The 27,229-nt window shown below is 51.5% G+C and overlaps 10 protein-coding genes across 10 annotated transcripts; 4 read left to right on the forward strand and 6 right to left on the reverse strand.

The window, feature by feature from the left end:
• Positions 1 to 1,023: 1,023 nt before the first annotated feature.
• On the reverse strand, positions 1,024 to 7,968 carry JCM6883_000496 (uncharacterized protein; the record flags this gene model as incomplete). Its single annotated transcript, XM_076634539.1, has 17 exons — positions 1,024 to 1,629; positions 1,694 to 2,029; positions 2,101 to 2,150; positions 2,215 to 2,407; positions 2,474 to 2,630; positions 2,696 to 2,774; positions 2,833 to 2,898; positions 2,958 to 3,042; positions 3,111 to 3,296; positions 3,355 to 4,003; positions 4,064 to 4,208; positions 4,271 to 4,475; positions 4,543 to 4,695; positions 4,757 to 4,820; positions 4,883 to 5,466; positions 5,533 to 7,516; positions 7,595 to 7,968. 17 exons carry the CDS (start codon positions 7,966 to 7,968, stop codon positions 1,024 to 1,026), a joined length of 5,916 nt encoding a protein of 1,971 aa, XP_076485478.1.
• Positions 7,969 to 8,635: 667 nt separating this feature from the next.
• JCM6883_000497 (uncharacterized protein) lies at positions 8,636 to 9,565 on the reverse strand (the record flags this gene model as incomplete). Its single annotated transcript, XM_076634540.1, has 4 exons — positions 8,636 to 8,873; positions 8,937 to 8,993; positions 9,059 to 9,165; positions 9,239 to 9,565. 4 exons carry the CDS (start codon positions 9,563 to 9,565, stop codon positions 8,636 to 8,638), a joined length of 729 nt encoding a protein of 242 aa, XP_076485479.1.
• A 645-nt stretch (positions 9,566 to 10,210) lies between these two features.
• Positions 10,211 to 11,322, forward strand: JCM6883_000498 (SDR family NAD(P)-dependent oxidoreductase; the record flags this gene model as incomplete). Its single annotated transcript, XM_076634541.1, has 4 exons — positions 10,211 to 10,280; positions 10,340 to 10,852; positions 10,933 to 11,022; positions 11,087 to 11,322. 4 exons carry the CDS (start codon positions 10,211 to 10,213, stop codon positions 11,320 to 11,322), a joined length of 909 nt encoding a protein of 302 aa, XP_076485480.1.
• A 211-nt stretch (positions 11,323 to 11,533) lies between these two features.
• Positions 11,534 to 12,353, forward strand: JCM6883_000499 (uncharacterized protein; the record flags this gene model as incomplete). Its single annotated transcript, XM_076634542.1, has 2 exons — positions 11,534 to 11,677; positions 11,742 to 12,353. The coding sequence occupies 2 exons, from the start codon at positions 11,534 to 11,536 to the stop codon at positions 12,351 to 12,353; spliced, it is 756 nt and encodes a 251-aa protein (XP_076485481.1).
• Positions 12,354 to 12,764: 411 nt separating this feature from the next.
• On the reverse strand, positions 12,765 to 13,508 carry JCM6883_000500 (uncharacterized protein; the record flags this gene model as incomplete). Its single annotated transcript, XM_076634543.1, has 4 exons — positions 12,765 to 12,803; positions 12,906 to 12,974; positions 13,052 to 13,201; positions 13,272 to 13,508. The coding sequence occupies 4 exons, from the start codon at positions 13,506 to 13,508 to the stop codon at positions 12,765 to 12,767; spliced, it is 495 nt and encodes a 164-aa protein (XP_076485482.1).
• Positions 13,509 to 13,623: 115 nt separating this feature from the next.
• CWC2 (active spliceosome conformation promoter CWC2) lies at positions 13,624 to 15,108 on the forward strand (the record flags this gene model as incomplete). Its single annotated transcript, XM_076634544.1, has 5 exons — positions 13,624 to 13,797; positions 13,877 to 14,025; positions 14,091 to 14,320; positions 14,393 to 14,513; positions 14,652 to 15,108. The coding sequence occupies 5 exons, from the start codon at positions 13,624 to 13,626 to the stop codon at positions 15,106 to 15,108; spliced, it is 1,131 nt and encodes a 376-aa protein (XP_076485483.1).
• A 310-nt stretch (positions 15,109 to 15,418) lies between these two features.
• On the reverse strand, positions 15,419 to 19,065 carry JCM6883_000502 (Zn(II)2Cys6 transcription factor; the record flags this gene model as incomplete). The annotated part of the gene is made up of 10 exons (XM_076634545.1): positions 15,419 to 15,426; positions 15,493 to 16,732; positions 16,794 to 16,960; positions 17,024 to 17,091; positions 17,158 to 17,653; positions 17,726 to 17,962; positions 18,022 to 18,328; positions 18,395 to 18,697; positions 18,795 to 18,860; positions 18,958 to 19,065. The coding sequence occupies 10 exons, from the start codon at positions 19,063 to 19,065 to the stop codon at positions 15,419 to 15,421; spliced, it is 3,000 nt and encodes a 999-aa protein (XP_076485484.1).
• Positions 19,066 to 19,518: 453 nt separating this feature from the next.
• JCM6883_000503 (uncharacterized protein) lies at positions 19,519 to 20,332 on the reverse strand (the record flags this gene model as incomplete). The annotated part of the gene is made up of 3 exons (XM_076634546.1): positions 19,519 to 19,743; positions 19,807 to 20,124; positions 20,237 to 20,332. 3 exons carry the CDS (start codon positions 20,330 to 20,332, stop codon positions 19,519 to 19,521), a joined length of 639 nt encoding a protein of 212 aa, XP_076485485.1.
• A 759-nt stretch (positions 20,333 to 21,091) lies between these two features.
• Positions 21,092 to 24,255, forward strand: SEC59 (dolichol kinase; the record flags this gene model as incomplete). The annotated part of the gene is made up of 7 exons (XM_076634547.1): positions 21,092 to 22,292; positions 22,354 to 22,526; positions 22,587 to 22,757; positions 22,826 to 23,551; positions 23,612 to 23,869; positions 23,926 to 24,066; positions 24,136 to 24,255. The coding sequence occupies 7 exons, from the start codon at positions 21,092 to 21,094 to the stop codon at positions 24,253 to 24,255; spliced, it is 2,790 nt and encodes a 929-aa protein (XP_076485486.1).
• A 569-nt stretch (positions 24,256 to 24,824) lies between these two features.
• On the reverse strand, positions 24,825 to 27,084 carry JCM6883_000505 (uncharacterized protein; the record flags this gene model as incomplete). Its single annotated transcript, XM_076634548.1, has 7 exons — positions 24,825 to 24,850; positions 24,917 to 25,064; positions 25,136 to 25,441; positions 25,502 to 25,811; positions 25,873 to 26,064; positions 26,140 to 26,576; positions 26,680 to 27,084. The coding sequence occupies 7 exons, from the start codon at positions 27,082 to 27,084 to the stop codon at positions 24,825 to 24,827; spliced, it is 1,824 nt and encodes a 607-aa protein (XP_076485487.1).
• Between the last annotated feature and the right edge of the window lie 145 nt (positions 27,085 to 27,229).

A 27,229-nucleotide genomic window follows, 5' to 3' on the forward strand; every position in this document is an offset into this window, starting at 1 on the left:
TAGAGCTCAGACGAAGCCATAGAGCAAGTGTTTTTGTTCTGGTATCCATTTTTGATTGGCTTTGGTGCTCTCTTCGCCTCGCTTCGCCACGTCGCCCACGCACAGTTGGAGATCAAAGGCGAGCAAGGAGCATGAACACGATGATCGAAGGGATCAATGAAGGAACTCGAGCAAGCGAAAGTGCCCTGGCGAGGAAAGTGACTCGGTGTAACAGGGCCGCTCGAGCTATCTTAGGCTCTGCGCTGGTGACAATGCCTATCAGTTCCGTCACGGCGATTCTTCAGGGCTGTATCTCGACATAGCCAGGGGAGATTCGGCCAAAACGATGCAAGGAGATCAAAGCTCCCTTCTTCGCAAACCTCCTTCAGACTTGCTTGAGACGTTCTGCAGCGCATTGCACCGCCGCTCGGTATATGCAGTAGTGCGCTCTACAGCCGGACCCCGTAGTGAAGATCTGACGAGGACAGAAATGCGCAACGTAGTGCATGGCATGTAAATCGTCAAATCGAAAGAAAACTGACTCCGGTGCTTCTTCTAGGCCCGAATGGACGCCGCCACTGTCGTCGAAAAAGATTCAATCGTTCCTCCATTCTGGCTATCTCCATTTCCTTTGTCATCTTCTTGCTGTTCCCCTCTTGTCGAAATCTTGTGCAAAACGAAACACTTCTATCGCTATCTAACACTCTCCTCGGCGGCCTGTTCCCTCTCGCGGCGTTCTCACAGTGAGTTACTCTACACTGAGTTACGGACGCGAGAACGAGAGGAATGCATTAAGAGAGAACGAGAGAGCGAGCAAAGAGAGAGAAAAGGGAATGCTACACGAATATGAAAAAACGAAGAGGGGAAGGAAGCAAGGTGAAACCGGAAAGCGAAGCGAAAGGAGTGTCTGTCTATGTGTGTGTGAGAGAGAGAGAGAGTTGCAGAGAACGTGTTGAGTGGTCGTGAGTGAGTAAAAACTGAAGTGTAGAAAAAGTGTCTATTCGAAATCGTGAAAATGTTTTGATCGTCTCCTCCTCCCTCACATCATTGAAGACCTAAAGCTTCCCCGATAACTCTATTGACGAACGTCTTTCGTTCCCCTTCGATCCTGAACCCTCCTCCATACCTCGCCTCCAATTCTTGACGAACTTTCTTCTTTGTCAAAGTTTGTAAATCTGCCGTCGAGAGAATCTCCATCACGTCCTGTTGCAGTTGCTCATTCGAAGGTCCCCCTCCTCCGTTGAAAGAAGCGTTCGAAGGAGAGTACGAGTGATGTTGTTGTTGGTAATCGGCGATTGCGTTCGCAGCGAAGTAGGAAGTCGTAGATTCTCGTCTTCCAGCTTTCGCAAGAGTTGTAGGTCCAGCTGGGTAGAGTTGTTGAGACTGATGGAATGATCCAGCTCCTCCTCCACCGTAGATTGAACCCGCGGCACCCGGAGCGCCGTAAGGGAGAGTGGGTTGAGCGTAGAAATTCAATGCGGATCCTCCAGCAATCGATCCTCCTCCAAAGGCGGATTTCGAGTCGTAAGCATCTCCACCACCAATCGAAGGTGAACCGTAAGGAGCTCCATACGCTGAAGCGATTTCGGATCGATTGTATTGATGTTGTTTCCCAGCTTCGATGATTTCTCCAATCGACTCGTTCGAACCCTGTTGACGAGAAGCCAGTTAGCTACGGGGTGAACGCCTAAGAGAGAGTAAAGTTGTGACTTACAGCCTCCCAAAGTTCATTCTCAAACTCGGTCCAAGCTTTCAACGGAATACTCTTCGGGTCGAATTTCCCCTCGTCGTGGATTACGAGACGTTTACCATGTTCCCCGACGATCTCTCGGGTAGAACCCCAGGAGAAATCGTCCATCTGCCAGAACGACACCAACGGAAGAATGAACGAGAAGAAAGGAATCGCGACAATGTATACGAGCATCCATCCAATGTGTTCGAATTTGCGGTGGAGGACGTAGATGATCACTTGAAGTCCGTAGATTGCTCCGAGCATGATCAGGGCGAAGGTCGGGATCGGTTTACCTTCTCCTTTGACGAGGTAGATGAGCTGACACCACGAAACGAGAGAACGGTCAGTCTTCGAGTTTCGACGAGGCGAGGGTTGAGGTGAGGACTCACGTATCCGATATAAGCGACAGTGACAGGAGAGATGAGGGTAGAAGCGAGATCTATCACGACAGAAGTACGATCAGTCTCAGAGTTTCCTCAGAGTCGGAGAGAATCGTTCCTTACCGACGAGGATAACGAAACGCATCGAGAAACAACAGAAACCACACAATCGATCGATAAACAACAATTCGACCAAGTTGTGAATCGTAGAATTGATCCATCGACGACGTTGAGACATCAAGACTTTCCATTCGTCCGGAGCGATCGTTTGAGCTTTCGCATGTCGAGTGAATTTGAGCTTGTATTGAGGGAAGTGCTACTCCCGATTCATTCCACCGGTTAGCGGTACGTAGAACAAGTGAGAGATAAACGAGAAGCGTACCTTGAGAATAACGGTCGTGAGATAACGATCTTCTCCGAGCGAAAGCAAGTTCTTGACGTGGAGAGTTTCAACCTTGTTCTCTCCGTACTCGGCGAGGACGGCGTCGGAGATGATGACGGGCTTGTGTTCGAGCGTTCGAATACGGTACATCGAGAAACTGTAGCAACCTCGACCGCTTCAGCGCTTCGAACGGTTGTGACGCTGAAGGAATCGATAACGTACCAACCGGGGAGACAGGTGACGGAGCCGAAAAGACTCTCGAAAGCTTTTGCGAGGTGATGCGAGATGAAGTACTCGTAGACTGAGAGGTTGAAAATGTGAGTTCGAGTGAGAAAGCGACAATCGACGACGGAGCTCACCTTGCATCATCGTAGTCCAGGAAGCTCGAGCGTTCGACAAAGAAGTTTCACCACAGAGACCGATGACTGAACATTGCGAAAGGTCAGTAGGAGTCAGGAGAGGCGGTAGAGAGAGAAAAACTGACTCTTTCGGTCCTCGACGAAACCAGCGACGAGGTAATTGAGACCGAAAGGATCGACCGTCGTATCTGCGTCGACCATGAGCAGGTACTATGAACGATTGAGGGAAAGAGAGGTTAGTATCGATTGTAGCGAATGAGAGGACTGAGAAGACTCACCTCGTAGAACGAAGGATTGACACCGATGACATTCTTGATCTGATGATACATCTCGAGTTCGGCGGGAGCCATCGGAGCGTCGTGGTGGACACGGTTCAAGAATCGCATGAGGAGCATTTGAGAATCTCGTTTTCCTCGGTTACCAGGTCGGGAACGTTCACTCGGTTTACCGACTTTGACAACGACCTGCGAGATTACGCTCGTGAGTGGATATTACCCTTGGAATGCGAGTGCAGAGACTCACGATGTAAGGTACGATGTGTCCTCCGGCTTCATGTAGTCCCGAATAAATCTTCGCCATATTGTGCTGCTTCGCACCGTCTCCGATCGACAAGAAGCTGAGAGGTTCAGGATCGAGAGTAGGATCGGCTCCGAGGATATCGAGAACGATTTGAGGAGTCGGACGGTCGTTTCCGGAACCAACGATGTTTCCATCACAGATGATCATCAAAAGTTTCCTTTTATCGTCGTACTTGAGTTTCGTGAGCGAGTCGATACAGTTTCGAAGCGATTCTTCTCCTTCCGTGTAACAGGGGACTTGAAGGATGACGAACTTGTCGTAATCTTCGGGTTTTCGTTTGCGACCAAATTGAAGTGCGGCCAAGAACTTGAATCCGATGATCGAGACCATGATACACGACAGGACGATCAGGATGTACTGCGAGAATTGACATTGAGCGGAATTGCGATTGTCGACTTTGCCGATGAAGAACAGGTTTCGAAGACAGACTTTCTGACGAGCGAGGACGTCGGGCGCGATGTTCAAGCTGTTGAGAGAGCTCGTGATGTCTTGTCCGGCCTTTTGTTGAGCGAGTCCGACGACGAGATCCGACATGAACGAGCGATCGATGCCGTCAGGAGCGGCAGAACCATCCGGAACTTTGATTCCTCCTCTGTTGGAAGAAGAACGTCAAACACGTAGACTATCAGCGACTACGAGGACGACGACTCACCCTCCATTCTGGACGTAGGTTGACATGTCGTAGACCGAGTTGTCGTAGATGAAAATCTGTTTTCCTTTCGACGCTTCTTTCTTGACCGTTCCATGCGAATAGCCCATGAATCCTTTGCGGTAGTTGTATCGAAGGTAGATCATCACTGATGACAGACAGTCGGGATCAGTCATTGACGATGGACCGAGAGCAGGAGAATCGACTCACTTTCGTAATACCAATCAGGTCGAACATCGGTCGTCGAAGCCCGGAAGTCATGATACTTCGCGACATCGGTGACGGTAGTCGAGACGTTACTAGCTTCGAGCGTGACCCAAGGACTGACTTCTCCGTCGACACCGTTACAGAGGGCGCTGACTTGAACGGGGAAATAATCAGTGAGATCGTTTCCTCCGAGACGTTGCACTTTCGACTGCCACACTCGATTATTCGAGTCAGCTCAACAAGGTAAGCGGTCTCGAGCTGAAAAGAGCACTGACCGTAGGAACGACGTTGTTTCCAGGGATGTGATGAGGAGCGAAAGAAGACAGATCGAAGACTTCTCCTCGAATCGAAACGAGCATGTGATCGGGATCGTTCGAGAAAGAGTGATCGTTGAGTTCCTGAGTGTTGAAGACGTATTCTTTCGGACACTGTGAGACGACAAACACGAATTAGTCGAATTCGAGGAGAAGAAGGAAACGGCTCGCTTACGATGAGGTTACCGAGGATCGCAATGACGAAGATCGCAGAACCGCAGAGAAGCCAAATGAGCATGCTAGACAAGGTTGAACAGCGTCAGATTCAGTCTCGAGAGGAGAAAGTATTTTGAAGACTCACTTGATGAGGACCTTTTCCCTCCAGGCCATCCGAACATCCTTTCGTTTCATTCCACCACACCATTTCAAGAACGGACTCGGGATCCACCACGTGAAGAGCCACGTGAGGAACAACCAACGTTTCCTCTGTTTGCTCATTCGAACGACTTCGACCGTTTCCTCATTCTTGATCTCCTCCTTCTCGACCTTTTCCGGCATGTTTCGAGCATCGAACATTGGGCGAGAGCTACCGTAGCCTGAAGGAGCGAGGGAACGTTCTTCATCGACGAGTTGATGAGCAGGATCTAGGAAGTAGTCATCTTGATCGTTGAACGTTTTGCGATCGTAATCCTCTTCCTCTCCGTATTCTCCTGCCATCGCTTGTTTCGAGTCGAAGAGGGGAAGAGCTGCGGTCGAGGTCGTTTTCGCATAGTCAGCGTTGTAAGATTCGAGAGCTGGAGTATCGGGAGTAGCGTAGGGAGAGAATCGATCTTCGACGGCTGTGGAAGGTCGTCCTTGAGCATCTCGGACTCGAGCGTGTTCCTCGGGATCTTCAGCGCGAATGAAATCTTCCAAATAACGGAAAGCGGCGTCGCTGAGGTAAATCTGATTGAGTAGAGAGAAAGAGGTCAGCGACAGGAACAGCTACGGGAAAGAGCGAATTGTACTGACCTTGTTCTGACCAATTCCGAGTTCTCGGTCTCCGAAGCCGAGGATTTCCTTGACCTTCAACGCCTTGTCTCGATACATAAGCGCATTCAACGATTGATGTTCTTCTTGCAGAACGTCGATTTCTCCATATCGATCCCACCATTCCTTCAACTCGAGGTTGACAGTCCATTCTCCCTGTAGTCGTTTCGCGAGATCGGCGAGTCCCAACGCTCGAATTTGATGTTTGAGTAATTTCGAGTCGACTTGATTCGGGAGTTGAGCGTCGTTCGGTCGGAGACAGAAGATAAACCAGGATCGAGTAGTATTGAGGGTGTTGACGAGGAGAGTGAGAGAGTCGTTCACTTCTTGGACGATCGAACGGGTTTCGACTTTCGAAGAGTCGCCAGCGGGACTCGAATCTTCTTCGTTCGTGGCAGCTTCGGCGTTCGTCGAGTCGGAGAAAGGGTTCGTAACGGCGTTCTTCCCTCGTGGTCGACGGGTTGAGGGTGCTCGTCTCGGTCCAACTTTCTGATTCGCTCCGACGATCGTGTCCTCCGATTTCGGATGAGCCTTGGTTTCGACTGCTCCATTCGCAAACAATTGTCGAACGAAGCTGAGAGTCGATCCTCCGGAAGTTGCGAGGGCGTCTTTCGTTCCTCCAGGTGTCGTGCGTCCGTCCGAACTGGAATTCGATCCTCCGAGAAGTGTGACGAAAACGGGTGAAACTGCCGCCGAATTCTGACTCAAGAAGCTCTCGGTCGAGTACGTAACTTGTCCATCGAAGTGAGAGATGCTGAACGTTCCCGGTCGACCTTGAGCTTCATCTCCTTCTCGACTCGCGAACGCCGGATGACTCCCCCATCTCTTCGTCATCGCTCGAAGCATCGTCGCGTCTGTTTTCCCTTTCCTCCTCGATTGATCGTCGATAATGTGTACGAGTCCTCCTGGTTGATTCGTCAAGAGTCGAACGGTTTCCGAATTCGAAGGACATTTGTGATCGAGTCCGGGTAACAAAAGTCCTTCTGCCGAGTATTCTGCCTTGTTCGCTTCGCATAATTGTTCGAGTGCGAAGGCCTGGATCCGTTCCGTAGCGAGGTTGAAACAGAACGCTTCGACTCCGAGTCCGTCCCGGTGAGACGAGACATGTTGGATCGGTCCGGGGAAATCGACGACCGATACGAACGTCGTGAAATCGTCGCGACAGAGTTTCTCGTTGAGGAATTCTCCGATCCAACTGAAGACGAGACCGTAGAGGGTTTGAGTGAGGTCGTCTCGGTTCGAAGCGGACAATTCGGCATCGAGGAAGACGGCGCAGACTTCTCCTCCTAGGACCGTCGATTTGTTCGTGAGGGTGTATTCCAACTCTGATGCTTCGACTCCGAGGAACTCTGCTGCGATGTCGAGGACTTGAGAGTTCTTGACGACGGCTGAATCGGGGTTTCGTCGTTTATCCATGACGAACTCGATGTTTCCGAGGTGAAGAATCGCGGCGAGTAATTGACAGATCGATGCGACGGCCTTTTTCGGGAATCCTACTGCTTTGAAAGCTTCTTTGAGTTGTTGGAAACGGGAAGAGTCGGAGGAGATCGAGGCGGCGGAAGATCGAGAGTGGGAGAGGTAGCGGTAAGCGGAAGGGTTCGATTCGAGTCGTAGATGTTCTCGTTCGTCGGGAGTCGCCCCAGTGACGAGGTAGTGGAAGATGTGGAAATTTCGTTCGCCGGCTGGAGTGTTCGAAACTCGGGATTTCTCGAGGAAGTATTCGAGCCCTTTGATTCCCATCAATCGTCCTTTCTCGTTGAACTGAACCTCCGTGTATCTTCCGAATCTTGAAGCGTTGGCATTCGCGAGAGTTGTAGCACTTCCAAAAGTGTCGAGGATGAAGAATGAAGCGGGAATCGTAGTCGAAAGTTTCGAACCTTTCTTTCCCGGTGCCGGTGCCGCGAGATCGATCAAAGCCTTGAGGATCAATCGTCCAGTCTCTGTCTTTCCTGATCCAGTCTCACCGCTAAAGAGCACGCGCGAACAGATCGAATCAGCTTTCGTTCAACTTTCTTCAAAAATAGATTCATGAAAAGAGGCTCACCTGAGTACGATACTTTGGTCTTGTCCCGTCCTCCTCATGTAATAATAAGCTTTCTGTGCCGTCGCCCAAACATGCGGACCCAATCTCCCTCTGACACCCTCTGAACCGCAATCGGCGTATTCCGCCGAATATTCCAACAGACTCTGATCCGAATTGACCTGGATGAATTGATGAGGGTTCATACTAATCGTGAGTCGGGGAGAAAGGTTCGTGTAAGGTAGACCTTCGAGGAATCGGGCACGGAGGATCGGAACGAGGTCGTCGATCGAAAGAGAGGGAACTCCCGCTGGGAGATCGGTCATGTCGGGGAAGTTGATGGGATCGAGTTCGACATCTTTGGCTGCTGCTGTACTGGGAGCCCTTCGATGCGCCATCAGGTGCTGTGGAGTGGAAGGCGAGAGAGTGAGACGGAGGGTTCAATCGAACGAGAGGGGGGCGAGAAACCGCCACGTACCTCCGAGGTCTAAGGGTGAGTGGACTAGAAAGACTCTACAGCTGCTCCTGTTGGCGCGCAAGAGGTGGTCGAGGGGAGGGACTGAGGTAAAGGAAGGGAGAGTTGTCGAGTGATTCGAGGGGGGGAAACCGAGTCGACTCGAGAGTGGGTTGACTGCTAGCGGGACCTAGGTTGCCACGCGTTGTTGCTCTGTTGAAGGAGTGTCGAAGTGAAGGTGAGTCGAGAAAGTGGATCGAGCGATTGTGCGAACGAACCCTTTCTGTCTCTCGTTTCTCAGGGAACGAACGAGTTCAGCGCAAACGACTTTCCGCGCGCTTCTCGACGTCTGTGCGTCGGTACGTACTATGCGACGACGATGGATCAAGAATGAGGGCATAAGATTGACATTGAGAGGACTCTGGTGAACGAACTCGATGAAGGAAAGAGTCCATGGATCGTAGAGAGACAGAATGAAGGGCAATTGGTACAGATGAGAGATGAATACTGACATGTAATAATGATAAGAGAGATAGTGGTAAGCTAAGTAGGCTCGAAACGCCCAAAACCAATTTGTGTGAAGAAACGAGCGAACGGTCGAGGGATTCCTCCTACATGAACAAGCCTGAGGCGGCGATCGCAGCTCCTCCGAGGGCGACAGTCCATGCGGCGACACCGGCAAAGTCGAACGAGGTTTGTCTCGAGGCGGCCGAAGTAGGAGAAGCCCCGGAGGCGGCGGTGAGAGTTCCGCTTCCAGATTGCGAGGCAGAGGTCGAACGGGAGCTTGAGGCCGAGGAAGAGCCGGAAGATCGAGAGCTCGTGATCATTGACATTGAGCTCGACGAAGTGCTGTGAGCGAGCGAGATTGGAATCAGCGAAGCACTTTTTCCGGAGGGATTCTCGCAAACTCACGAAGTGGAAGTAGCTTGAGATTCAGGGGCGGAGGTAGTCGCTCCAGCTCCAGCGAGTCTAATATCGTACAATTCGGTCAGTAAGCAGAGGTCGATAGAAAGGGAGAGCGAAATGAGCTCAACTGAGTAGGAATGTTGGTCAAACAAGATGAAGCTCCAGGAAGGGGCGTTGTGACCGTTCGAGTAAGGGACAAAGCTTTTCCTTCACCGTTCGGGAGGAACGCAAAGACCTGTTTGACACGAAAATCGCGTCAGCTTGGGGAGGAAAGGAACTCCGAACGAGTTTTACGAAAGAAAACTCACCTCGAACTCGGTTCCTTCGGCGATTTGAAGCTCAAAGTTGTATTGCTGAGCATCAGGGGTCGTGATATCGCTGAGGGCAAGGAGAGGAGAGTATTGCTGGGCTTGATCGACTGTGATAGTTCCACTGCGAATCGAATCCGGGATTTCCGAAGAAGGGAGGAACAAGACGGATAGGGGGCGGTCGTTGTTCGAGTCGAAGAAGAAGAGGTTCGTCTGTTCGCACTGGTGGAGACTGCCTGGGATCGTTCCTCGTAGACCGGAGAGTTGAGCCGAAACTGTCGAGGCGAGGAGAGCGAGAGGGAGGAGGACGGTTGAAGTTGACAACATCTTTGGACGTGTGAGAGGGCTCTAGCGGTGGTAGTGAGGGTTCAGGTAGAGAGATGCGTAAGGCAGAGTCGACGCGACTTGGATGTTGTTTTGATCAAGAGAAAGAAAGAGAGGCGACCAGGCTTGGAATGAGAGGTCGATTGGTATGGCGCTCGAAGGTTCTGTCTCTGGACTGTATGAGGATGACGATCAGGTGGTAAGAAAGGTGTAGAAGACAGAGGGGAGAGAGAGAGAGAGAGCTTAGACTCGGAGCTCCAAGTCGCTTCGGAAGTGAGAGCCAGAACTCTCTTATTTTTCGCGTTTCCGTACGATTGGAACCAAGCTGCGTGCCGGCTGATCGTGAGGACGAGGCGTGGAAGAACGAGCTGGATTTCAAAGAGAACCCTTCGTTTCGCAACTCCGACGAAAGAATCTCGCAACCAATGTCTCGACTCCATCAAACATCGAAGGGCGAACAGAGAGAGAGCGATATCGACGACTTTTTCACGACGAGATTTCGCTCGGGTGCGAGCTCGATGACCAAGTTGCGCGAAACGCGAGAAGGTTCGGTTTCCTATCGAAAAATTGACGTCGACATTGTCGATGACCTTTCCCCTCATCTTCTTTCTGCTTCCTACTCTTCACTTCATACAGTACACAATCGACATGTCTTCAGCCCATCTAGCAGCATCGAAACTATTCAGCGTCAAAGGACTCGTAGCGGTTGTCACTGGTGGTGAGTTGCGCTTTGACATCGAAAACTCCTCGTTCATAAGCTGATTCGTTTTCGATCAGGTGGATCCGGAATCGGTCTCATGGCGACACAGGCCTTAGTAGAGAACGGCGCCAAAACCGTCTACATCGTTGGGCGTCGTGCCGAATACCTCGCGACTGTCGCAGAGAAATACGGAAAGAACGGTCAAATCGTTCCCATGCCTGGAGACGTCACGAAGAAGGAGGACGTCGTTCGTATCGCGAAAGAGGTCGGCGACAGAGAAGGAGGAATTCACGTACTTATCAACAACTCTGGAATCTCCGGCGAAGTTACCAAATTGGACAAACTGACTACCGCGCAAGACTTCTCCGACGCTCATCTCAAAGAGCAAACCTATGAAGGATGGGACGACGTTTTCAGAACGAACGCAACTTCGGGTTTCATGGTCTCGATGGCGTTCCTTCCCCTTCTCGAAAAATTCACAAAGGGAGGAGATGCAGCGGGCAAGGCCATCTTTAAGGACTATCGCACGGGCATTATCAACATCACAAGTATCTCAGGATTAGTGAAGAAGTCACAGAACCACTTTGCCTGTAAGTGTCTCACGGTCGAGGTCTTTCCTCTATTTTCTGCGAAAACTTTTGAAGCTCACGTCTGTCAGTGTCCCTTTTAGACAACGCTAGCAAGGCGGCTGCCAACCATCTTCAACGCATGCTCGCTACCGAGGTCGGTGCCAAGTTCGGAATCCGAATCAACTCGATCGGTAAGCTTTTCTTCAGTTACTTTGCTCCTCCTCGGTACTGATATCCTCCGCTCACGACCTACAGCTCCTGGAGTGTTCCCCTCTGAAATGACTGGAGGAGGATCCGACGAGAACAACAAGACGGATCTCACAGGACAGTTCGACCCTGCTTCCCTTGGAGTCCCCGCTGATCGCGCCGGAACCGAGGAAGATATGGCGGGTACAATCCTTTACTTGGCCGCACGCGCGGGCCAGTACACGGACGGAGTTATTCTTCCCGTGGACGGTGGAACGCTCTCGACCAACCCTTCTTCCTACTAGAAATTGAATTTCTGATTCTTTCTTGCTGTAAATACACTTCTTTGAGCAGTTCTGTCATTGCCGGAGCTTCGCTAAGAGAGTGAACTATGGGGCACATTACTGCATATCCCAGGACGTCGGGAAATGCATCGCAGAACGTCTCAAGGAAGTTTGCGAAGAAGTGAGCTTTGATCTCCTTGTCTGAGTTTCGCCGAATTCCACGTTTCAACAGATGGACGATTTCTCGTGGGGATCTACCCGAGAAATCGTCGGGGAACATGGTAAGCGGCTAGTAATCCACGACGAAGGAAAATTCGACCCGAAGAGTATTCCGTTGAAAACTTGGACCGAATTCGAGAATGAACTTTGGGAAGCTGTAAGTCACTACTCTACTCTCTCTTGCGCGACGACGTCGTAACTGATTCGCTTCTCGTCAACAGGGTTCGAACGAGTCGATTGGAGAAATTATCGAAGCCGGGAAACAACATCAATACAATCGATCTGAAATCGCCTCAGCGTACGGAGCTCCTTACGGTTCACCTTCGATCAGTGGTGGAGACGCTTACGACTCGAAAGCCGCTTTCGGAGGAGGAGGATCGATTGCAGGAGAATCCGCATTGAATCTTTACGCTCAACCCACTCTCCCTTACGGCGCTCCCGGTGCCGCTGGCTCAATCTACGGTGGAGGAGGAGCTGGATCGTTCCATCAGTCTCAACAACTGTACCCTGCTGGACCTACGACTCTCGCGAAAGCTGGAAGACGAGAATCAACGACTTCGTACTTCGCTGCGAATGCAATCGCCGATTACCACCAACAACAACATCATTCCTACTCTCCTTCGAACGCTTCTTTCAATGGAGGAGGGGGACCTTCGAACGAGCAATTGCAACAGGACGTGATGGAAATCCTCTCGACGGCAGATTTACAAACCTTGACGAAGAAGAAAGTTCGACAAGAACTGGAAGCGAGGTATGGAGCAGGGTTCAAGATTGAAGGAGAACGAAAGACGTTCGTCAATAGAGTTATTGGGGAAGCTCTAGGTCTTCAATGATGTGAGGGAGGAGGAGACGATCAAAATATTTTTCACGATTCAAATAGACACTTTCATTTACGCTTCAGTTCTTACTCACTCACGACCCACAATACGTTCTCTGCAACTTCTCTCTCTCGCTCTCATATAGATAGACACTCCTTTTGCTCTCCTCTCCTTTTGCCTTTCGTTTTTTCATATTCGTGTAGCATTCACTTTTTTATCCTTTGTGACTCTCTCTCTCTCGTTCTCTCTTAATGCATTGCTCTCGTTCACAGTCTGTTTCTCTCGTGTCGAGGTGCCGAGAGCAACAGACCGAGCAGAGCGCGAGGGACAGCGATAGAAGTTTCGTTTTTGCACAAGATTTCGAAAGAGGGGAACAGCAAGAAAGAGACAGAAGTGATGAAGATAGCTAGGATGGGGAGAGACATTCTACTCTTCTTCGACGACGTTGGCGGCGTCCGTTCGGGCCTACGGGATGCAAACAGTCAGTCTTCATTCGATTTTGCGATTTCAAAGCGATGAAGCCGAAACGAGCTTCCGATACGAGTATAAGGGAAGAGAGAGACTTACGGCGTATTGTTCATCGTTGGTTCCGGAAAGAGCTTGTACGAGTCCATCGTGAGGGTACGAGCGAGGAAGCTGTAAGTCATCAAAGTGCCGTACAGAAAGTCAGTCTCTGTTTATCTGTGCCTTTCTGGACGAGGTGATCGACTTACAGCGGGAGCAGGAGCGGCAATGTGATAAACACCGTACGAGAATACGGCGAGGGCACCGAACATGGTCAAGAGTTGGGTAAGAGCTGAAGAAGGTTTCACCTTGTGAACGTCGGGAGCCCACATTGATTGAATATCATCGTTCTCGGGGACCTACAGACTCACACCGATGAGCCCACTAGCTACCTGGGAGGTGAAGGGAGGAGAGAGGGAGGAGACTAACGGGTTCACCGAAATTGATTCGTTCTTGAGTATCCCACCACCCTCTCGGAGACCTCAGCTGCCTCGAATCCCTCGATAGTTTCGGGTACCCCAACTCGGCGAGCGCGGGTTCTTGATCCCGATCGTACAGTTGAGATTTGACGGCAGGGTAAGGAGGAGGACTCGTTGCGGGAGCCGAAGTCGCGTAGGAGCGAGAGCATCGAAGAGCGGATTGACGAGCTAGTCGAAGGGGTAACATGGTGAGAATCGAGTGATTGGAGGGAGATAGATCGGGAGAGCGATTCGATTCGTCGGACGCTTGATCTCTCTCTCTCCCATCACTCGCTCCGACCAGTAATCTCGACTCGACAGTCATGTCTGACTCACCTGAACCCCCTCCAGCTCAAGCAGCAGTAGAAGAAACAGCTCCTCCGAAGAAACGAATGGTGAAACGGAAACCGGCTCGTAAACAAGTAGAACAAGGTCAGATCGAGAAGAAACAACCCGAACAAACTGGTCAGACCTATAACCATTGGTACCACAAATGGGTGAGCCGTTCTCCGTCCCACCTGTCACTCTGTGTGACGATCTCGCTAACTCAACCCCTCTCTCTCGCTCGATTGATAGGCTGGAGGAGACAAGTATGATACGTATGGAGCGAAAGAGAAATCCCAAACTAGGGTAGATATCAAAAAAGACGCAGGGTACACTCGAGCAGACGGAGGCAACAATAATTACATTTGTCTATTCTTCGCGCGAGGTTGTTGTCCTTACGGGTTCGTCTACTCTTCCCTACTCCTTCTTACTACTGCCTACTGACCCACACTCGACGCTCATATAGATCTGAATGCTCCTACCTCCATCGTCTGCCTCCTCCAGCTCATGTTCTCCCCGATGCGTCCCTCGACGTTTTCGGAAGGGAGAAACATTCAGGTTATCGAGACGATATGGGAGGTGTAGGATCGTTCAACCGACAGAACAGGACGTTGTATATCGGCCGAATTAAAGAGACGAGAGATACGGCAGAGGTTATCGAAGATCATTTTTCCGAGTTTGGCGAGATTGAAAGGAGTAAGTTCTCGCTCACTCCCGCTATTCTGACCGAGACTGTTACTGATGCGTGAGTGTGTACGGTGTCGATAGTCAAGATCTTGCAGAGTAGAGGAGTCGCATTCGTTACTTATGTGACGGAACTCAATGCTCAATTCGCGAAAGAAGCAATGATGCACCAATCTCTAGAAGGCGATGAAGTATTGAACGTTCGGTTAGTCATCATCTCTATTCTCTCCCGCTTCCTCGTATCCTTCGTGAAGCTGACCCAGTTTTCTTGCCAACTTTCCTTTTCGCCTCCGCCAACCATCCCTTTCTTCCACTCTCCGATCATCGTTTGAACTCAACGCAGATGGGCGACCGAAGACCCGAACCCCGCCGCCAAACGTTCCGAACTCCAACGACTCAAAGACCAAGGAGCGGAAGGAATCTCTAAAGCCCTCGACCCTGAATTCGTTCAACGCGTCCGAGAACTCGACGAATTGGAAGGGTTGGTCGAACCTCGTCAAGACGAGGACGATGAGGTTCAGGAGGAGGGAGAAGGAAGGGGAGCGAAGAGAGCGAGGATCGAACAGGAACCGAATCAACCTCAACCACCTTTACCTCTCGAAGCTCCTCCTCCACCAGCATCATCGACACTGAAGAATGGAATCCTTTCGGCCGATGCGGTCGGAAGTTTACAGTTCATGGCGAGTTTGAGGGCGCAGAAAGGAACGGGACCGGTACCAATTGAGGCGAAGAAAACGACGACAACAGGAGGAGGACTGGGAGGTTTGGCGGCGTATGGATCGGATGATGATTCTGATTGATATTCGCCTCGCGATGAGCTGAGTTTGTTTGCCTGAAATTGATCATGTTGTTAAGTCATTGTTCTTGCTCTCGTCTCTTCGCTAGGAGTCTCTGCGCAGGAGTCTCGAGAGGAAGTCAAACGACGCGACGATGTTGAAGTACGCCAAATACAGAGAGTCTTGCACCGCAAGGAAAGCTCTACAAGCGGGACCGAAAACAACCCATAAACGAAAACACGAACGAAAGCTCATAGGCTAATACAAGACGGTTGAACGTAAGGATACAATAATCGAAAGATCGGGCAGTTCTAGCGACGGTTCCGAAATCTACTTATCTAGCTGAACCCCAGTTGAGAGAAGAGTCAGTTCTCGTCTCAGGATCTCTCGAGTCACGAAGAGACGTACTGTAGTAATCCCAATCGCCGTTCTGCTGCGTTGAAGAAGCGTCATTCCTTGGCGACGTCGAGAAATTCCATTGAGAAAACGGATCGAAACTAGCGGAGGAGTAGGTCGTTCCGTCTGCTTCAAGCCCTCCTCCGTCTCCTTGCGCTACACCAGGCACGCCTCCAAACACGTCGTTACCGGCGAAAGTAGCGGGATTCCAACTCGTTCGTGCTCCTCCTCCGCCGAGATTCGACGAATCGCCGAAATGTAAAGGCGGCATCGCAGAGAACGTTTGCCAAAGATCCGAAGCGGCTCGACCAACGTCGGCCGGTACGTGAGGTTCACTGATGACTCGACCTCCGTTCGCAGCAGAAGATGAGTTCAGCGAGAAGAAATCGGTTCCGAGGTCGAAGGAATCGAAGTCGGTTCCGTTTGTTCCTCCTCCTTGTGCTCCTGATGCCGAGGTTTGATGTTGAGAAGCGAGAGGAGTTGCGAGATTCGGATCGAAAGCGGCGAAATTGGGAGGAGCGAGATCAGAAGGGAGAGCAGAAGGGGGAGGAAGGTAAGGAGGGTTCGGGAGTGAACCTAGGTTCGAGAGATCGCCTAGGGTTGGTGAAGTATACTGGGATGGAGCGAGAGTCGTTGGAGGGTATAAGTCAGGGTAAGCCGCCGTAGCCATCGAAGAACCGTCGAGTCCGGCCGTTGTCGTTGGAGGAAGGTTGTTTCCGTGATAACCGTTCATTGCGGTCGAGTTCGAAGAATGCTTCGAAGATTCGTCAGCGGCGAAAGTTGGTCGTCCTTTGAAAGTTTCCGAACTTAGATCCGAAGTCGATAGAGGCAACGGCATCGTTCGACTCGGCGTCGTCTGCGGTTGATGCAATTTGCGTTGTTTGTGATTGGATGAGTCTCCTCCGTTGGCTCCTCCTGTCGGTCCGTACGCATCTCCACTCGAAGAAGGCGAAGGTCGATCCGATTGTGAAGCCGCAGGAGATTGACCGTCAGTCCAATCAGCCGGCATCGATCGTTTCTGGCTTGATTGGGATTGCGAGAGAGGATTCCTAGTCGATGGAGGCGAAGTGACGAGTGAGGCGAGTCGAACCATTCCTTCATAACAGCGCAAAGCGAGGTAAGTCGTCGGAGCTAGGTCGTGGAGGACGTTGATGCAACGCTTGACGTCTGCCGCTGCCGAGGGAGTGAGTTGAGCATTCGAGTCAGGCGAGGCGAAGCGACCGAGAAGTAGGATCCAAGCGTTTTGTACCGCCTACGACATCGAGATTACGTCAAGTTCAGAGGCAAAAGAAAAGGAAAGAGTGTTGACTCACGGTGACAGGCGCGTACGAGTACGCTCTGTGCAACAGTCTACGTTGTCGGAGAGTGTCGAGAACGTGAGCGCAGGAACGAGCCGCATTTGAGCAGATTGCGAGAGAAGGAAAACCGAGAGCAGCAGATCGAGTTGGCGAAATGTATTCTCGGTGAATGAGGATTTGAGCTGGATGAGCAGTGAGATCGACGTCAGTCTCTGCGAGATGACAGCGACGACATCGAAACATACTCGAGTAGTAGCCAGCATAGAGTGCCGCGGAACTCAACAGAGCCTCATCATCTTGTTGACCGGGATTCCTAGAAACGAGAAAGAGGTTCTCGTCAGCTTGCAATAGGACTCAAAGCAGAGGCTGCGAAACGTACCATCTCACGTGTGCCGGAACCTTCTCGAGCCACGCATTCAAGCTCGAATCGAGATGTCTAACCGCGTCTCTCGTTCCTTTCAGAGTCTTATCCCTCCTCATCCCGTACAAGCTTTTCATCGCGCGCGCGATGATCGAATGGAGAGCGACGACAGCTGACCAAGGGTAACCGCCGACGTGGACAGGAACGACTGGCGATCCAGGGACGGTCGATTCTGATGATGTTGGTGGTTGAGGTGGAAGAGGTTGACCGCTCAACCGTGCGAGACTCGTTTGTCGATCCCATTCGAGTAGGTCTTCGTCCGCGATACTCAACGGCGGAGTCACGTCCCAGTCGTCTTCTTGAATCGCGAAAGGTCGACCGAGTGTCGATGAGATGTAGTAGTCGAAAGCGACTAGGGTGTGGAAAGCTCGTTTTCGCAATTGATTTCGAACCGGTGAGTAACTCCAATCACTTCGATCTTCACAATGCGCTCCGGCGTCAATCGCTTGACGGACTGTTCAAGAATGCGACAAAATCAGTGACGAGCTAGATGAGGCAAAGTCGAGAAGAGGAATCGGTCACTCACCTCCCCATCCGATCGTAGACCAAGCTCCAACATATCCAGCAGCGCCGAGTTGCCACATGACGAGTACCGTAGTACGGAGCAACGTGAAGAGGGTCGGACTTTCGAGATGCGATTCAGAAGCGCTCAATGCCGCCTTGAACCAAGTCCATCCTTCAACGATTCGAGCTTCACTTGCAGTTCGAGCGGAATCCATCGTGTTCGGAACGGCTCGACTCCCGAGTGCGAGTATAGCAAAGTCTAGAAACGAAGTGAATGAGCCGGGAACCTTGAACGGAAGTTACGAGATGAGGACTCACAAAGACCTTTGAACGACGGATCAGAATCGATCATCCCCTTTCTCACGCATTCATCGAAGTAAGCCCTCGGAATGACCCATCTTACGGAGAAGTCGTTGAATGCGGCATCGACGAGTCGGTTCGCGAGTTGCTCTGAAGGGAGAGGAGCAACGTGCGCTTTCGTGATCATCTTGTGTTCTTCTCGCCAGAGGGTTTCGATCGTCGACTCGTGTTCTGTCGACAGGACTGATGGAGAGAATGGTTCGGCGTATTGCTCCATCGAACGGACGAGATGTAGACCACTCCCTCGTCCGATGTACCGATTTTGCTTAGAAAAAGACACAGACAAGTCAGTTCAAGTTGCTCGTTTAGCAGCCCGGTGATCCAACCTCACCTCGACAGCTAGATCATTCAGCTTCGAGCTCAATTCATCGATCGCATCCAAACCAGTCGCAGGCGGACCATTGCTCGACGAGGATCCGGGAGTCGTAGCCGGAAATGGTGTTCCATCGTCAGCATCTTCGGATGTTCGATTCCTCGCCCCTTCATGACTCTGTGTAGATGCGGCAGAGTCGTTCACGCCCGATGAACGTCCTTCTTTGTCGGCAAACTGGGCGAGAAGACTTTCCATCGCTTCGAGTCGTCGTTCGAGTGATTCGACGTAACCTTTCGGGGGTCCTCTCTTGGTCGCTCGTTGCTACAGATGCATCATTGCGGTTGTCAGCGCCGTTCGTAAGCTCCTCAAAGGCAAGACTGCGGGAAAGACAGGAAATTCCGAGCTAAGGGAAACTCACCTCGTAGGTACATGGGATCGACTGAGCGACACAGAGATTACACGGTGCAGCTCCTTCACATCGAACCTGTCGCAATAGGACAAAAGTAGCGAGGATAAGGACCGAAGGTAAGTCGACTCGACTCGATCTGATGAAGGTAAGAACAGAGAGATTGTGAGCTTACCTTACGCCTCCTACAGGTATCACAAGCTCTTCCTGGTCGCTGCTGTTTCGGTTTGTCCTTGTTGCCCGGAGGTTCTTGCCGATTTGTCGAATCGATTGATGAACTCATGTTCCTCGGCGACTTGAGCTCGCTCGGCGCTCAGCTAGCTATAGCTTCTTGTTGAGAGCTCTGGGAAGAGTTTGGCGAGTTGAACGAGGCGATTGGACAAAGTCGAAGTTAGTCGCCGAACGCTTACGATTTGAGAGAAAACTATCCCGAAGTTCCTCCGTTGTCGATCACCCTTTCCAGATCGAAAAAACAGTCCGTCTGCAAAAGTCGTACAAGTATAGCACTCTCTACTTCGAACCGCTTGAAATGGAGTGCTCTTCCCGAGGAGGAGTCCTTCGAAATATCACGGCGCGCGCAACATTTGAACAAGGTGCTGAAAGAGTCAAATTGGCTGATAACAGAGGAGACAAGAACCAGCAAAGGAGATATAGCAGAATAAGGTTATTGACGAGATAGAAAGAGTGAGGGGAGGGGAGTTTAAAAACCAAAATCTAGGGCGACGGGGAAGAATGACTAGATTCGGGGCGCAGTCTGATAGATCTGACTCTTGCGAAGCGACCCAGTATTACGGTGGGCGAGAGTATGTTGCGTTCCCGCGAGGCTTGAATGGCGACGAGACGCTTCGAGACCCTTGAGCAAGACTTCCGGATCGAAGTGTTCGAAGATCGGAGGAAGCCATGACACAGCACTGTGAGGGTGTGATCTTTCGAAGTCACAAACTTTCTCGTCCCAGTGACTCTGGAGAGACACCAGCAATCAGCAACCAAGTGGAGACCAGGCGAACGAGTGGTTGTGGCTCACCCAGTTTCCCCGGTTTCCGAGGACGAGTAATTTCAGCGCTTCGATAACCCGAATAAGGGTGTTTACCTCGTCTGCAGACTTGATCCTTGGATTGAGAGTAGCCTCGGTGATGTATTTTCGGTCCTTTAGGGGCGCTAAAATTTCGACGACTCTGTCTTTCCAGTCATCCACGGCGTTATGAAGCCAGTTGAAACCGTTGGGTTCGGGATAATGGGTCACCGGATTGAAATCTTCGAAAGCGTGTTGCAAACGACGAGTCCACTCGAATCGATGAATCTTGGCGAGAAGTGAGTTGGCAGAAGGCAAATCATCCGCGTTCTGCGTGTCGAAACGTCAGTACCGGGACCTGGAAGACACTCCAAGGTGAGAGGACCCATACTTTGTGATTCCCATACGTGATATTGTGGACTTCTACGAAGAGAAAACGAACCTCGCCATCCAAATCGCGGGCGAGGACTTCGTTATACGCACGCTCGTAGTTGTGCAAGGAGAACACCGTGACCATGTCATCCCCCCATCTCTTCATCTTCGTTTGATCAAAGCCCTCTCGCCCGCCTTGCTCGACGATGGAACGAATCGTTGACGCGATGTTGTCGAAGAGTTTTTCGTACTTTTGGGGTAATCCTCCATGTTGCGACATTATGGGACCACCAGCGGGGCAGGAGGAAGACACAGAGAGAGAGAGAAAGAGAGAGCACAACTCTTGACCCAGTCGGGATCGCCTCGAGAGCGCCTGAGCGAAGGGGAGCGTGGTCCGAGGAGAAGGGACGGAGTTGGCGACTCACAGAGATCTTTTCTGAGCGTATATTCAATCTGTTGTCGTGTCCATATCGATGAATCTTGAGGATAGACGAGTCGTGAAGATAGAGATGAGGATAGAGATGAACGAAGCCGAACCTGTTCGCCAAGTCGCTCACTTCGGCTAAACATAGCTACGACGTCCTGACGCGCTTTCCTCTCGACTGTTCTCCACTCTCCTCTACCACTGCTAGAGCGCGCGCGCCGTACGACTCGCCGAAACACCACCCCTCATCCGATCATCGATCCGAGAAACAGGTTCTCATCTTCGAGAGTCGTCGCCGTGGCCTCCTCAACCCCCTCGATCAGCGTAACTGCACCTCCTCGACCTCGTCCAAGTCCGCTCTCCTCTCGTCAAAACTCTGGCTCATCCAATTCAGCGCCTCGACCTCCTCGCTCTCCTACCTCTCCTACCTCGGCCTCTCACTCTTCCAGGCCGATAATACGCGGTCGAACAGAACGAGGATATGTAGGAGAGAGCTACTACATGGCGAGCGCATCGGGTAGTCAAACCGAAGGAGGGGAAGGAGCCGACGTCGAATCGAGTTCAGAAAGTGAAGAGGACGAATCAGTCTTGAGAGCTCGGATGTTTGGACCTGGAGGGCTTTTAAGCGATCGGAATCTCAGGGCAGGATCGTTCAGCTCAACAGCGGGAGGAGAGACGCTCTGGCAAGGCGCAGGAGGGAGAGGAGGGCATGTTCTCGTCGAAAAGCGGAGTCTATCGCCTTCAGGTTTACGGGAGAAGCATAAGAATAGCGTCGAGACGAAGAAGGAAAGGTCGTGGGGGTCGGCGCTGCTAGAAACTCTCGAAGGAAACAATCATTCTTATCGAGGGAAACGTCGACCGTCTTCGCCAGCCGTACATGGAAGTCGAATATCGCGAGCCTCACCTCGAGGACGATCAATACGAACGAACAACAACGATTCTCCACCTCGAGAAGCTTCTCCTCCCCTCACACTCGATTCGCTCAACTCGAACTACAACCCTTTCCCTCTTTTCCATATTCGCACTCATCTCATTTTCGAAGTCGTCATTCTCCTCATTCCCTACCTCATCGCGATCCATCGTCTCTACACAATGCAACCAACCTCGACCTTTCCCTCGATCCCCTTCATCCCGTTTCGATCCCTCCTCGTTCTCGCAACTTCCGTACCTTTCATCGCTCTCTTTCGCCGCGAATCCCATTACTTCAAAGCACCGTTCACAGACGAACGTGGCTACAGAGATCCGAAACAAGCAGACGATGGAGTCGCGGCTGCTCTCATTCTTCCGATTCTACTCGCCTCGGCCGTTTGGTGGGATACGTATGCGAGCGTTCGAGATGTCGGAACAGGAGGAGGAGGTACGATAGGTCTTGAAGGGGTCAGATCACTCGTCGAAGTCTGGGAAGCTCACGGAGTTCACGCGACGGCGTCATCGAAACTTCTCCCTTCTTTCGATTTGGCGACTCTCACTTCTCCCGTCGAACGAGCTCGATCACTCTTTCACTCTCGACACCAACTCGTACTCCTCACTTCTCTCAACGCCGTCTGTTTACTCGTGCATCTCGTCATGTCGAGGACGATATTTCAGATCGAGAAACTCCCGAGGAGCAACACGAAGCGATTCTTTGGATTTATGGGAGTCGCGACTGGAGTCAGTACGACGATTTGGGCTATCTTCTCCGCATGGAACTGGCTCATCGACGGTGAGTCCTCTAAAACTGCAAGAGTGAGGACAAGTACTGATTGCTTTGCGAGGAAATACAGGTCAACTTGCGATTTCGCCTCTCGAGGCAGCTGTATCTACTTACATTCAACAATCTTCTTTCTACATTGTATCTCGCCTCGCTCGACGAGGCTTCACGCTCGGAGAACTCAACACTATGACGGCGGCGGGCAACGCTCTCTGTTTAGAATTCTGGCGATTGACCCGTGCAAGGGTGAGTCGAATCAACTATATTCCAATCGAACTAAGCTAACTCGTCGAGCCCGCTGGACAGTGGCTGTACAAGCGCGGTTTCCCTTACATTCCTCCGACGTTTCGTTCGCCAACTCCAGTTATCGCTTTCCAAACCGTTCTCATCCCTGGAGCGTTCTTCACCGGTTTCCTTCTCTCCCCTCTACTCGTCTTAAGCCGACATATCGCTTCGAAACCGAGTCATCGACTCAAGGTAGGTCAATTTCACCGTATGAGCTCGACGAAGCCAGTCCTGACTTATCTTCCTCTTGTCGATGTCAGTGGCCAACTGAACGACAACGACATCGCAAACTCCTCGCCTTCGGGATCCTAGTCGGTCTCTGCGTCATCATTTTCCTCTTCCTCGGCGCTTGGATCGGTTGGATGCTTTCCGCGACTCGTAGACTCCGTCAACCCTGGGTCTGGGCCGCTCGTTTCCTCTACCTCGGCTCTTCGGACGGTGTTCTCGATCGATCCCCGCCGAACGCTGGATGGGCGAAACGGTGGAAACGAATCGGGTTGGTCGCGTATTGGGCGGGAACGGTCGTGATTGCCGTAGGAGGTTGGCAGACTCATCTAGTGCGAGCGAGGAGGATTCGAGTCGGATCAAAGTCGAACACTTCAGCAATGGATAAGCGGGACGAGAAGAAGAGGGAACGAGAGAGGGCGAGTCAGGTGAAGAGAGATGCGAAGAAGGAGAAGGAGAACAACGGAGGAGGAGGAGGAGTCTCTTCCATCTCGACAGGAATCAGTGAGACGGTGGGAGGTGCAACAGCAGGAGGGATGAAGCTACTCGGGATCCGGACTGCGAAGAAAGGAAACGGAGAGGATCAGAATCAACCAGGAGGAGGACCTTCGAGCGGAGGAGCGAGTGAGTCGGTTCCGATGGGACGAGTCGGAGCAGAATCTGCACGAGAAACGAAAGCGGTACACGCGAGTTTGAACATGAGGAGAAAGTTCTTCCACGCGTTGGCAGTTCTCATGTTTGTTCCCGGTATTGCGATCGACGTAAGTTGTCTCCTTAAACCTCTCTCCTGATTGTAAGCTGACCTTTCACTCCCACCATAGCCGGCCTTCACTTCTCTCGCGTTCAGCGTCGCGTTCGCTCTCTTCACCTTTGCCGAATACGCTCGATTTTTCGCACTTTATCCGATCGGAGGTCCCCTGCACATCTTCTTCACGGAGTTCATCGACTCGAAAGATGGTGGTCCTGTTATTCTGAGTCACTTCTACCTTCTGACTGGATGTGCCGGAGGATTGTGGCTCGAAGGGAGAGGAATCAATCGATTCACGGGAGTTCTCGTTCTCGGAATCGGTGATTCTCTTGTGAGTTGCTCTCAGTTTTTGAGGACGAAGACTGGGTTCACATCGATCTTTGACAGGCATCAATCGTCGGCAAACTCGTTGGTCGAGTGCAGTGGCCCGGAACGAACAAAACCGTCGAAGGAACTGCTGCTTTCGTCGTCTCAATCATGCTCGGAGCCTGGCTCCTTCGTCTCGTTGGTCTCGTTCCCGCTTTCTCTGTACGTCCACCGCGATTGCATCTCTCCTCTCCCGCGTGGAACTGACTCGATTGAATCTCGTTTGTTCAGCTCGGTCGGTATTTCATCGCAGTTCTCCTCTCTTCGTTGTTTGAAGCAGCTTCCTCGCAGAACGATAACCTTGTCATACCTATATACATGTGGTCTGTGATCTCCCTACTGAACGTGTAACCGCAAACTCTGCAACTAGATTGTTTCTCTCTGTCTTTTCATCGATCTGATCGATTCTCGTTCAAGCCTGTAAGGAATGGAGGCCAGTCTCAGCATCGTCTTGTGATGGCAAAGTAGCCACGCTCACCGCTGAGAACTCAGCGCTCAGCATTGAGATGATTGGAGATGTCGCTTAGTGCAGTTCGCATTTAGGCGAGAACATTTGACTCGGAATTCAGGGTCTCTCGATAGCGCAACGATTCTTCCGGCTCAGAGCGAACGAAGACTGTGACTGTTGCGAAGCTGCGACGCACAGCGTATCAAATAGTTTCAAGAGACAAAGAACCTAGAAAGGAAGGGCAAACGACGACGGAACGATAACGAGGAGAAAGCAGAGGTATAAAGTTTGATAATCAGGGGTGAATAAAGCTTGAGCGTTAGGGGTAATAGTGGTTGTCAGATAGAAAACGAGGAGAAGGAACGAGCGGGAGAGAAAACATTATTGCTTTGATTTGCGAGGAGAAGTTTGCGACAACGAAGAACGAGAACGAGAACGAGGTTGAATAGTTGCGTGAGAACGAGATGGTCGATTAGAAATTGGGGAAGAGATATCCATCTGTGCGAGGACAAATTCCATTCAGTTTGAGCAAGCGAGCAGAGACGACAACGATCGAGCACTCACAAGGATCGGGTCCGACTGGTGCAGAGAAGCCATACTTTCTCTCTGACATCGCTCGGAAAACTCCGGGCAATGTAGTGAGATCGGCGAGAGGGAAACGTTCGAAATTTGACGAGTCTCCGGGAGTGTGAGTGAAAGGAATGATCGGAGCCTGTCCAATGGGAACCTCGATCAGCAACGAGACAGAGAGTCTGTCAGTATACTGAAAGAGGATGCACTGACCATGATCTCCTTGCGAGTGACTGCATCCCAATCAACCCCTTCGAACCACCGATGAGCCTTGACATCTTTAGCTCCACCACTCAAATTCCCTAGTCGTTTCGTCAAGTCGGCGGTCAAGAGTCTACGAATGAGATCTCTCGCGACGGGGTCGACGTGAGGAGGAACTTTGAATTTGCCGGCGAGAATCTTTTCGTAAATTTCGAGAGGATGATCGGCGTAAAACGGGGGATAACCGGATAGAAGTTCGAAGAGCAGGACTCCGAGCGCCCACCAGTCAGCAGCGGCACCGTGGCCGGTCGCGGTGATCTGAAGAACTAAAGGTCAATGGGAGATTCTACTGAACGAGAAGTCGTGAAGAAGACGCACGATTTCGGGTGAGATGTACTCTGGTGTACCACAGAGCGTCCATGTTCGGTCTTTCACGTATTTGGCGAACCCAAAGTCGGTCACCTTGATGTACCCGTCGGCACCGATGAGCAAGTTTTCAGGTTTGAGATCACGGTAAATGATGTTTTGCGAGTGAAGGTGTTCGAGCGCGAGGACGAGATTTGCGATGTAAAATCGAGTAACGTCTGCTGAGAATCTTCCAGCTCGTCTGAGGTGCGAGAAGAGTTCACCACCTTGAACGTACTCGAGTAGGAGGTAGAGATTCGCTTCATCCTGGAAAGTGCAAAATCTGGAAAACGACGACCTCATCTCAGTAACGAGATCGTGATCAGGAGTAGGAGTCGACATACAGATTGACGATGAAAGGATGCTGTATGAGCGAGAGAGTATTCCGTTCCGAATTGACATGCTCGACTTGTCTCAACCGAACGATCGTATTCTTTTCGAGAATCTTCATCGCGAAATAGAGAGGTTCACGCTGAGTCGGTCTCGAAGAAGATGTTCGGAGCCGAGCTAAGAGGACTTTGCCGAAAGTACCCGTGCTGCGAAGAAGAAGGGGAATAAATCGTCAAATTCTTCACTTCGCACGCGGGAAAAATCTGAATTGGGAAACGTACCCAAGGGTGTCGAGCATGTCAAAGTCTGCGAGGGAGAGTCCGATATCGGCTCCTTTCCTAGCGACGTCAGGAGGAGGAGGTGCGATTCGCCGGGAAGGAGCAGCAGGAGGAGAAGTTGGAAGTTTGTGAGCGGAACTCGTTTTCGCTTTGCATTCGTCTTCTTCCTTCCCTTCCAACGGTCCTAAATCCATCTGTTGTAACCCGAGGCCTTGCCCATCGTTTATCGGACTCGTTTCGTAAGGAGAAGAGCTCTGAGGAGCTGAACGAGGTGGAGTGAGGTAAACTTGAGGAGAAGGGAAAGAAGTCGGAGTCGCAGCGAATCCATGGTCTTGCGAAGACGAGAGCGACATGGTCTCTGCCGTGAGCGCTGGAGTAGAGAACGCCGTTACGGGAGGAGTTGCCGAGAAGTTGAGAGAGGGGTCGTCGTCGAACGGAATCTGGGGTAATGGACCGACGAACCGTCAGTACTAGCTCGCCCTGCCTAGCTACTCTCCGCTTGTACAGCATCGTGGAGTTCAGGTGAGGCGGGTATAGACTCACAGCTTGAGGAGAGAACGGAGGAGAAGCCCCTTCCCCTTCTGGCGGGGACCTCACAGTTTCCGACGAGATCGGTGCGGGAGGGTCCATACGAGGTAGGTAAGGGTTGTCGAGGACTTGAAAATCGAGTGGGAGTGAATCAAAGTCGGCTCTGTAGGTCGTGGGCTGAGAAGTTGAGGGAAACAACGATTCAAGGAACCCGGCAGACGGGAAGCTTGAATCGAATGTGGATGTGGTTTCGCTCCTGTAGGTGGGTGTATGAGAGTGTACCGGATTCGAGAGAGGCGAGCAGAGGCGAGGTGGTGGGAAGGGGAAAGAGGTGACTTCCGAATTCATCGGTTCGAGCCTAGCTCGTTGAGCAGTTGGTGAACCCTCAGGAAGTTGTCCGGCGATACGCTTCCTGTCCATCTGATAGCTCGCACTTCGGCAGGGAAGCGAAGAACAAGAAAGGGAATCGCCCTCGTTCGAACAAAAGTAAACAGAACCGTGCGCATCTCCCTCAAACTTGAAGGGGCACTCCTGTCGCGATGAGAACGCTGAGTGAAGCAGTACG

This window comes from Sporobolomyces salmoneus (genome assembly GCF_050403485.1).
Source record: "Sporobolomyces salmoneus JCM6883 DNA, S_salmoneus_JCM6883_v1_ctg63, whole genome shotgun sequence".
Classification (NCBI taxonomy): domain Eukaryota; kingdom Fungi; phylum Basidiomycota; class Microbotryomycetes; order Sporidiobolales; family Sporidiobolaceae; genus Sporobolomyces; species Sporobolomyces salmoneus.